This window comes from Colobus angolensis, unplaced genomic scaffold (genome assembly GCF_000951035.1).
Source record: "Colobus angolensis palliatus isolate OR3802 unplaced genomic scaffold, Cang.pa_1.0 Scaffold187, whole genome shotgun sequence".
In the NCBI taxonomy this organism is placed as follows: Eukaryota; Metazoa; Chordata; class Mammalia; order Primates; family Cercopithecidae; genus Colobus; species Colobus angolensis.
The window spans coordinates 1,816,026-1,826,951 of record NW_012115010.1 but is presented as its reverse complement, the minus strand read 5'-3'; the positions used below and the strand labels follow the sequence as shown (position 1 = coordinate 1,826,951).

General features: G+C 44.6%; 2 protein-coding genes across 2 annotated transcripts in view; both read left to right on the top strand.

Moving 5' to 3' along the window:
- Positions 1-2,134, top strand: part of C1QL1 (complement component 1, q subcomponent-like 1) — a gene marked incomplete at its 5' end in the record, with an annotated part of 27,895 nt that extends 25,761 nt beyond the window's left edge. The window contains one exon of the mRNA XM_011940174.1: positions 1,906-2,134. Within this exon, the coding sequence (XP_011795564.1) occupies positions 1,906-2,134 (229 nt within the window). The remainder of the gene's footprint in view (positions 1-1,905) is intronic.
- The window catches only part of KIF18B (kinesin family member 18B), a 53,041-nt gene continuing 43,989 nt past the window's right edge, over positions 1,875-10,926 (top strand). Inside the window, exon 1 of the mRNA XM_011940173.1 lies at positions 1,875-1,954. The gene's annotated coding sequence lies outside the window, so the exon portion shown is untranslated. The remainder of the gene's footprint in view (positions 1,955-10,926) is intronic.

Sequence of the window (10,926 nt, the reverse complement as noted above, 5' to 3'; positions counted from 1 at the left end):
ACAGCCTCCCCTGCCAGGCAAGCTCCCAATCTCCCTTCAGCCCTCAGCTAGCATGCCAGTTCCCAGCTCCGCTTCCCCCTGCATGTTCTCATTATAGTCTGTATCTCACATCATTGTTCATATTTAATTGTCTAATTTCTCCCAAAGGCTGCAAGCTCCACAAGGGTAGGAGGAGGGTGTTGATCACTGAGCAGCCTATTCTCTGAGCCCACCTGTCTCATATTAGTAAGTAGTTGTTGAATAAATGAATATGAGAACACCCATTACCATTTTATTGAATGTTAGCAAGGTACTTTATCTACATTTTTTTCTAATCTTTGTAACAAGCTAAGTATTCTTTTGTTCCCTATTTTATAACTTCAAAAACTGATGCTCCGAGAGACTTGGTGACTTACCCAAGATTATCCAGCAAGTAAGTGTCCCCTGTCCCCTACCTGCAGCAGGGCCAGACTCTGCCCCTTGCCTTACCCTGGTTCACCTAACCTACAGTTAATTGTCTGAACCAGAAGAGGCCCAGGGCAAGATCTGGCTTACAAGGCACAAGAAGCTCCCCTGATGGCTCCTGGGGAGCCAAAACCTCTGTTAAAATACACATCCCAGTAAGAGAGGAAGAGACCCTTACGCTGTAAGCCATCCTTTATTTTTTGTTTTTATTTATCATGGGTAGTGGAGATGGCAAGAGTACTCCAAATTTCTTGTAGCTTTACAATGACCAGCACCTGCACGTAATTTTCTGGTTTTAAACTCAGCAAACCAGCAATGCTATTCTATTGTATAGGGGTCAGCTGGGGTCCAGGGAGGTGAATGAGTTTGGGCCAAGTCAACTAGGTATTATAGTAACCCTTATCGTGATAGCAAGTCTGATGAGGGAGTTTTGCCTCCCCCTTATCTTACACGCCCCAAATCAGCTCATAGTCCCAGTGTGGGAACCGATGTACTGAAGATTTACTGAAAGTAATGAGCATCTGGCTCTTTGCAGCCTTCACCTATTTGGTTCTAATCAAATGCATAAAAGTTGTCCCTTACATATGCTGGGGACGTTGGAGGGCTTTCATTCCCACGCTCTCCTAGGTGAGTAGGAAGAGCAGGATATCGGCCCCATTTTATAGATGAGAAAACTGACACTCAGAGAGCTGAAGTGCCTCGCGGTCTCAGCACTAGTTAGTGACTGAGCCACAGCTGGAAACACTTCGACTCCCACAACCTCTGGTGTTGGAGATCAGTATGAGGTGAGCCCACCAGAATCCAAGCAGCGGGCAGCGGTGCATTATGGAGGCAGTGCACCCCACCGCTGCCTAAGAGGCCGACCCTCACACGCAATCATCAGGCACCATGCTTCTCACACTGTCAAAGCCAAGAGGATGGAATTGCCATTCTTGGCGTCCGCCGGCTTTGCCACATCAAGGCTGTCCTTTAAGTTCATCTTGTTCATCTTGGGATGGTCCCGCAGCGGAAAGACGCTGCCGACAGCGGTTGACAATCCCCTCTTGACAAACGGATGTGAATTTAGCCTACAGAAAAAACAGGTTTAAACACCTGTTGGATGTCTGGTTGCTGTAACTGGTGCTAAGCCTAGCTCCGGGGACCACAGAGACTATGGCCCCACGTAACAGAACCCTGGGATGGCTTCTGCCCGCTACTCGCGTGTGCCCAACCCCGGAGACACCGCCTGGGAACCTCTAGCAGTCAGGAAGAGGAAGTGCGCAAGCGCACTGTGAACGGCTCGCGCAACACTTTGTTACTTAGGAAACAGCCAATCAGCGATCCGGTAGCTGACCAATGGGAAGCACGGTCTTGCCGGCCCGGCTAATTTGAACGCGAGGCGCCAGGTGGAGGGTGGCGCGGGTAGGGGAGGGTGTGGGGCGCACTCCCCTGGGGTGGATACTCCTGTCTGTGTTGTGGCAGTGGGACCCGCGAGCAAGCAGCGACGCCAGCGGCGGAGAACCGACAAAAGGTAAGCCCTGGCCCACGGCGGAGCCGACCCCGCGAACGCCTGCTCTCAGGTCTCAGACGCGCAGACCCAGCTGCTCCGGGCGGTGGCCTGAGCCAGGCCTCTTTTGTGCTGAACGTCAAGGTGCGGCGCGGAGACCGAGCTTTGCCGCCGCCCCGGCAGGCCCTGCATGGACCCCTTTAAACTGGGCGGAAAGCAGGGCGCTTCCTTACACACCCGTACGGGTGGTCGGGACCCCTCTGCTCATCTATGCTGGACCTAGACTGGGCCTGCACATCTGCCACGGGGGCCTGGCCTTCTGTACGTCGGCCGCGTGAAAGGTCCTCCTGCTCGCAAGTGAGGAAGAATGGGGCTCTTACGCACACTAGAACTAAAGGCCTGGGACTCCCTGCATGTCAGTGTGGAGTAAGTAAGCCCCTCTCCACCCGTCTTTACTGAACCGATTGCAGAGCTGCACGTGCCAGTGGCTGTAGCACGCAATTTTTTTTTTTTTTAATTTTTTTTGGAGTTGGAGTATGTCTGTCTCTTAGGCTGGAGTGCAATGGGACGATCTTGGCTCACTGCAACCTCCGCCTCCCGGGTTCAAGAGATTCTCCTACCTCAGCCTCCCGAGTAGCTGGGATTAAAGGCGCCTACCACCACACTCAGCTAATTTTTGTATTTTTAGTAGAGACAGGGTTGGCTGGGCTGGTCTCGAACTTCTGACCTCAGGTGATCCGCCTGCCTCGGCCTCCCAAAGTGCTGGGATTACAGATGTGAGCCACTGCGCCTAGCCAAATATTTGAGTGAATGAAGGAACAAGTGAAAGAACATTTATATGACAGAAGACCAGGCCTCTGTTACTGCTCCTAGGATGCATCTCCCCTTAGCTTTGACCTTCTAAGGAACTGAAGTGACATGGAAAAGATTAAGCCTGGTCTGTGCCACAGAACTTAAGGGATTTTATTGAAGACGTTGGTTCCTCTAGCATCATGGGAAAATGCCATATGTCATATAATTCTAACAGTAATGCTAATATCTATTGAGCACTTACCAGGTTTGAATGAACTCATTTAGTCTTCACAAATATATGGGATATATACTAATATTATTTACAATTTACAGGTTGGAAAACTGAGGCTCAGAGATGTTAAGCCTAGTTTAGAGGAGAACATCTCAATGTTATATTTCTTTCTCCAATCTTCTCCCTATTCTATTTCTTCTCCAATCACTGCATCCTATGCTTCAGCAAGTACAAAGGTGTCCAGTCATTCTCTGCCTATTTCATTGTTGAATTTCCCCACCCCAGAGAGTTATTTTAAGATGTTGGTCTTTATATTATCTAACCCAATTCCATTTATACCTTTTTAAAAAAGTATACATGTATACTGTTGCAAAAAATAAAATAAAATAGAAGTTAAAAAAAAAGTATACATGTAGCATATTTTATAAATTTATAAATTGTTTTTATACCTGGCCACAAAACAAATCTAAACAACTATCAGAATATTGTATAAAAGATAATCTCTTTATGTAAGCAATTAAGTTATAAATACCACATTTACAATTTTTTTTTTTTGGAAGTAGAGACAAGTTCTCCCTATGTTGCCCAGGCTGGTCTTGAACTCCTGACCTCAAGCTATTCTCCTACCTCAGCCTCCCAAAGTCCTGGGATTACAGGCATGAGCTACTGTGCCCAGCTCATGTTTGGATTTTTTTTTTTTTTTTTTCCCCTGAGACAGAGTTTCGCTCTTGTTGCCCGCGCTAGAGTGCAACGGCACCACTTTGGCTCACTACAACCTCCGCCTCCCAGGTTTAAGCAATTCTCCTGCCTCAGCCTCTGGAGTAGCTAGCATTACAGGCACCCGCCACCACACCCGGCTAATTTTTTGTATTTTTAGTAGAGATGGGGTTTCACTATGTTGGCCAGGCTGGTCTCAAAATCCTGACATCAGGTGATCCACCAGCCTCGGCCTCCCAAAGTGCTAAGATTACAGGCGTGAGCCACCATGCCTGGCCTGAAATTTTTTAAAAATACACTTAAGTCAGTCAGATAGGAATTCATAATTGTAATTAAAAGATAATTAGCATGGAACAATTATAAAAATACTATTTATAAAACTTGTGAGACGCAGTTAAAGCGATACTCAGAGGGCAATTTATAGTCTTAAATGCTTATATTAGAACATTTTGTTTAAGAAACTGAAAGTTAATGAGGCAAATACCAAACTTTAATAAGACAGAACAGTAGAGAACATATGTAGAATATAAAAGAAGATAAGACTGGGTGTGATGGCTCACACCTGTAATCCCAGCATTTTGGGAGACCAAGGTGTGTGGACAGCTTGAGCCCAGGAGTTCAAGACCAGCCTGGGCAATATGGTGAAACCCCATCTCTTTTTAAAAATGTAAAATTAGGGGAGTATGGTGGCGTGTGCCTGTGATCCCAGCTACTCAGGAGGCTGAGGTGGGAGGATCTTTTGAGCCTTAGGAGGTCAAGGCTACCGTGAGCCGTGATCACGCCACTGCATTCCACCGTAGGCATCAGAGTGACACTGTCTCAATAAATAAATAAATAAATAAACTAAAAGTAGAATCAATGAAATAGCATTTTATCATATAATAGAGAGGATTATTTTAGTCAAAAGCTGTATCTAGAAAAGACTAATAAAAAAACCTCTGGCAATACTGATGGAGAAATAAATAAATAAAACACACAAAAAAAGATCTTAGGAGCAAAAATAGGTACATACTTCAGTTACAGAGATTAAAAGAGAGAAACGCAGTGGAACATTCTTTTTGACAATGCCTTTGGAAAATTTTCTAGGAAAAAACAACTTGCCAAAACTGACTCAAGAAGTTATGGAAATTTTGACTAGATCTAGGACTATTCCACTGAGGAATTCAATTTTCCATAGAAGAAATTGAGTTAGTTTAAAATGTATCTTCACAGGCATGAAAAATCTATACCAAATTCCACCAAAAACTTACAGGCAATTAAAAAAGATGATTCTACCTTATGCAAATTCTCCCTATAAAAAAGATAAAACATGTGAGTGTATTTTTGAGATAAAAAATGACACAAAGAAAATTACAAGTCAGGCCAGGTGTAGTGGCTCATGCCTGTAATCCCAGCACTTTGGGAGGCCAAGGCAGGTGGATCACCTGAGGTCAGGAGTTTGAGACCAGCTTGACCAACATGGTGAAACCCCATCTCTACTAAAAATACAAAAAATAGCCAGGTGTGGTGGCAGGCACCTGTAATCCCAGCTACTCGGGGGACTGAGGTAGGAGAATTGCTTGGACCAGGGAGGCAGAGGTTGCAGTGAGCTGAGACCACGCCATTGCAGTCCATCCTGCTGGGCAACAAGAGCAAAACTCCATTTCAGAAAAGAAAAAAAAAACTACAATCAATCTGTTTCATTAATGTAGTTGCAAAAATCTTAATAAAATATTAGCAATCAGAAACCAGTTATGTATTTAAAAACTAGATTATGACAAAGTTGAATTTATCCCAAGAATGAAAGAATGGTTTAACATTGGAAAATCTATTAATACAATTTACACATTTAGAGATTTAAAGAGCAAACATATCCCATTAGGCACAGAAATACAATTCAATAGGAGCAGGTGTGGTGGCTCACTCCTATATTCCCAGCACTTTGGGAGGCTGAGGTGTGAGGATCGCTTGAGCCCAGGAGTTGGAGATCCACCTGGGCAGCATAGTGAGACATCATTTCTACGAAAAATTTAAAAATTAGCCAGGGATGGTGGCACACCTGTGGTCCTAGCTACTGGGGAGGTAGGTGACGTGATGAAGTGGGAAGGTGGCTTAAGCCCAGGAGTTCAAGGCTGCTATGAGCAGTGATCCCACCACTGCACTTCAGCCTGGGCAACAATGTGAGACCCGGTCTAAAAAAATAAAAAAGGAAAAGAAAAAGAAAATTGAATTTAATAACATTCAATATCCATTCATGACTTTTAAATATATATAGGTAAACTAGAAATGGAGACAAATTTCCTTAAACAAACAAAGTGTGAAATAGTAGAAACATTCTTTATAAAATCAGGAAAGAGATGAGGATACTCACTATTACTGCTTTTATTCAATATCGTGCTGGAGGTCCTAACTGGAAATGTAAGACAAGAAAAATAAATAAAAATAAATTAAGATTAGGAAGAAACTCAGAACACTATCATCAATTACAGCCTTATGATTGTCTATTTAAAAAAACAAAAGAACACAATTTCTTCCTCTGCATGACCACATGTGGGAAGAACCAGTGGCCCGGGGGTGCTGTTCTTTTGTGGGTACCAAGGTGAGGAGGAGATGGGAGCTGCCCAAGCCCAATTGCAGAGCAGAACAGCCTAAGGATGGGGTAGTGCCCCCAGTGACAGAAGGTCAAGTTCTAGCCTTGCTACTTCACGTTTGGGAGACAAGTTCCTGTGCCTCCTGTTCCTTTTGTAGGGTAGGGATGTAACAATTGTTATGAAAGTTAAACACCATTTGTGAAGCACTTAGCATAGTGTCTAATTCATAGTAAGCACTGAGTAAATGTTAGCTGTAATAATAATTATTTTTAGACTTTTGGATTCAGACTCTGCTCTTCTCTGGCCCTTATTTATTCATAGGACAAATTCAGTATCTGCTGCATGCTGGGCTGGGTGCCCAGGCACCTGGGGTACACAGACTATGTCAGAAGAAGGTCCTGCTCTTGGAGCTTAAGGACAAAAAAACAAGTGTATGAGGGTTGTGAAGGAGAGATGAAGGGGGCTATAGCATCACCTGTAAAACTAGGACATCCAGGGGTTGGGTTTCTTCCCCTATCCCCTCACCCTTACTACCTTCTTCAGCTCCCAGTGTCTGCAGGGAGATTCCCTCAAGTCCTCTGAAATTTTTCTCCAGGGACTTCTGAGGAGCATGGGCTCACTGGGCCTGTCTCTAATAGGGTGGGCAGAGCAGGCCATCCCCAAAACAACAGAATCTTGGCTTTCCAGCCCCTGCCTGGCAGAGCACTAGCCTCTGGGTTTTAATGAGCTGCCCTGGGTTAGAAACAGGACGTGACTGTGACTGGCTGAGAATCCTGAAGATCTTATTAAAGAATCATCTCCCTTGTACTTTGGGCTGAAATGCTCTTTCCAACCAAGGATCAAAGCAAACTTGACACACGTTCTCTCATTAATCTCCCCATCCCCTGGGGCGGGAGCAGCTCGGTAGCTGTTTTCTCTGGTTCTCAAAGGGGGAAGCTGATGCGACATTGACCTGGTGTGGCTTGTGGAAAGACCTCCGCCTTGGTCAGATGCTGAACAGGGACAAGGACCCAGGCATCCTAGCAGCGGCTATGCCAAGTGTCACTACACTTTGTGCCCATGCCCCCAGCATCATCTCAGCAAGAAGGAAAACATCTCATTAGGCAAACAGACTCAGCCACCCTGGCCCTCAGGAGGCGGGAGGAGAGAACTGTAAAGGTTATGAGCACTGCTTTGCCAGTGCCCTTTTTAATTTCCTGCTTAGAATGTTAGGCTGCTCTGTGGCTCCTGCTCAGCTAAAGCCCTCCCCGTGGGAAGCTGCGACTGCCGGGAAATGTGGACCCAGGCATCCTCTGCCTTCACTTCCCCGGGTGCCAAAGTGGGGTTTCCTGGGGGTAGGTCTGCAAGAGTAGGAGACGGCAACCCTCTTTGTGGAAAATTAGGTACAGGGCCGGGCGCAGTGGCTCAAGCCTGTAATCCCAGCACTTTGGGAGGCCGAGACGGGCGGATCACGAGGTCAGGAGATCGAGACCATCCCGGCTAAAACGGTGAAACCCTGTCTCTACTAAAAATACAAAAAACTAGCCCGGCGAGGTGGCGGGCGCCTGTAGTCCCAGCTACTCGGGAGGCTGAGCCAGGAGAATGGCGTAAACCCAGGAGGCGGAGCTTGCAGTGAGCTGAGATCTGGCTACCGCGACAGAGCAAAACTCCGCCTCAAAAAAAAAAAAAAGAAAATTAGGTACAGCCGGGCGCAGTGGCTCACGACTGTAATCCCAACATTTTGGGAGGCCAAGGCAGGCAAATCACCTGAGGTCAGGAGTTCGAGACCAGCTGGCCAACATGGTGAAACCTCGTCTCTACTAAAAATCCAAAAATTACGTGGCTGTGCTGGTGGGCGCCTGTAATCCCAGCTACTCGGGAGGCTGAAGCAGGAGAATTGCTTGAACCCGGGAGGCAAAGGTTTTGCAGTGAGCTGAGATCACGCCATTCCACTCCAGTCTGGGTGACAGAGCGAGACTCTGTCTCAAAAAAAAAAAAATAAAAAGAAAGAAGAAGAAAATTAGATACAGTCCATATATTTGAAAGTGTTTGTAGAATACAGAATGCTAATTCCATAAAAGGGATTATAATTATTATACAAACATAAGGGACTATTACAACAATGTGATCATTGTAGCATAATATGTAATATCACTATAAGGCAGTATGGCCCGGTGTGTAGTCAGACTGCCTGGATTGGAATCGGGCTCCATCACTCACTAGCATTGAGACCTTGGGCAAAATGCTTAACCCTCCTTGTCTCAATTTCTTCATTGAAAAATGAGTATAATAATAGTATCCATCTTGTGAGATTGCCATGGGGATAAAAGGAGATAATGTGTGTAAGGTGCTTTGAACAGTTCCTGACACAGTGAGCACTTAGCTAATATGCTTACTATGGCAATCTGATTGCTGGGAGAGGAATAGAATTACATACATGCAAAAGGATTATGGTTGGTTGAGATCTTTCTCTTATTTTATATGAGGAAGAAGTTAAGAAGTTTAGGGGTGTTCGGGAACAGGAGTTTCAAATCAGCTCAGTTCTGTCTCATTCCCCAAGGAAAACCTTAGCTATTTGCTAGAGTGTCAGGTAGAAACCCCACTTTCCTTTGCTGAATGACCTTGGTATTTGTGACCCACCAGTGGAAGCTAGTCTTTACCTGGAAGGCATGCATCTATTCAGAATGCCCAGGAACAGCCCCTGTTCCTCACCTCTGTCAATATATCCCTGGAGTTGGGCTGAACTTTTCCAGGATGCATTCCAAAATTCCATCCCTACCCTTGGTACGCTGCATTCCAAGAATTCCATCCCTACCCTTGGTACATTGTTTCGAAAGAGAAATGAAAAACCAAGGAGAGAGGTCTGGGGGAGATATAAGTAAGATATAAGATATGAGTAAATATGTGTTTGGAATTATTACCCAGTCAACATTAGGAAATCTGTTGAGTCACACTCTACATTAATAGATTAAAGAAGAAATATGTGTGATCACTTCAGCAAGTGCCAAAAAGCATTTTATAAAATTCAACACCCATTCCTACCTTCCTAATGGGCAGTGGAGGTGGGGAACTAAACATAGAAGAGCTAAAAATAGAAAGTAACTGTCATTATTTGTAAACGATATCATCATTTAATTGAAAGACTTAAGAGAATCAATGACAATCTATTAGCACCAATAAGGGAGTTGAGCATTGTGGTCCAGATACAAGATCTGCATGCAGAAATCAGTAGCTTTCCTATCTTCTGGAAAAAAGGAGTTTGAAAATGTAATTTTAAAAGGAGTGGGTGGGTGCAGTGGCTCACGCCTGTAATCCCAGCACTTTGGGAGGCCAAGGTGGGTGGATCACTTGAGGTCAGGAGTTGGAGCCCCCACCTCTACTAAAAATACAAAAATTAGCTGGGTGTGGTGGTGCACACCCGTAATCCCAGCTGCTCAGAAGGTTGAGGCAAGAGAACCTGGGAGGTGGAGGTTGCAGTGAGCCGAGATCGTGCCACTGCACTCCAGCCTGAGCGACAGCGAGACTGAGTCTCAAAAAAATAAATAAATAAAAATAAAACAAGGAGCCTATTCATAATATAGCAAAGATCATGTAATAACTGGTAATAAGCCTATCAAGAAATATATAATACCCATGTGAGGAAAATTATAAAATTTTACTTAAGACTGTAAAGGTGTGAATAAATGGAAAGAGATATCGGTTCCTAGGTGGGAACACTTGACATTATAAAGATGCCAATTTTCCTCATATTAATCTATAAATTCAAAATAATCCAAATTAAAATCTTAGCAGGATTTTTCATAGAAGTTCGTAAGCTGATTCTAAAACCATATGTAAGACAAGATGCCTAAAAATAGCCAAGAAAAAGAGCAATGAGGTGATATATGATAAAACCACAGTAATTACAAGAGTGAGGTACTGGAAAAGGAATGGACATAATGAAACAGAAGAGAAAGTCCAGAAACAAATTCACGTTTCTTTTTTTTTTTTTTTGAGATGGAGTCTGTCTCTGTCACCCAAGCTGGATTACAATGGCGGGATCTCAGCTCACTGCAACCTCCGCCTCCCAAGTTCAAGTGGTTCTCCTACCTCGGCCTCCCGAGTAGCTGGGATTACAGGCGCCTGCCACCATGCCCGACTAATTTTTGTATTTTTAGTAGAGACGGAGTTTCACCACATTGGCCAGGCTGGTCTCAAACTCCTGACCTCAGGTGATCTGCCAGCCTCAGCCTCCCAAAGTGCTAGGATTACAGGGAAGAAGCCCCCCCCCCCCCCCCCAAACACCCTTCCTTTTTTTTTTTTTTTTTTTTTTTTTTTTTTTTTTTTTTTTTTTTTTTTTTTCTTTTTGAGATGGAGTTTCACTCTTGTTGCCCAGGCTGGAGTGCAGTGGCATGATCTAAGCTTACCATAACCTCCACCTCCCAGGTTCAAGTGATTCTTCTGCCTCAGCCTCCCAAGTAGCTGGGACTACAGGTATGTGCCACCACACCCAGCTAATTTTGTATTTTTTGTAGAGACGGGGTTCCTTCATGTTGGTCAAGCTGGTCTCGAACTTCCAACCACAGGTGATCCTCCCACCTTGGCCTCCCAAAGTTCTAGGATTACAGGTGTGAGCTACCACACCCAGCTACAAATTCATGTTTCTATGAGACTTTAGTTATGTTAAATTTGGCATTTCAAATTGGTAGAGGATGAATGCACTATTC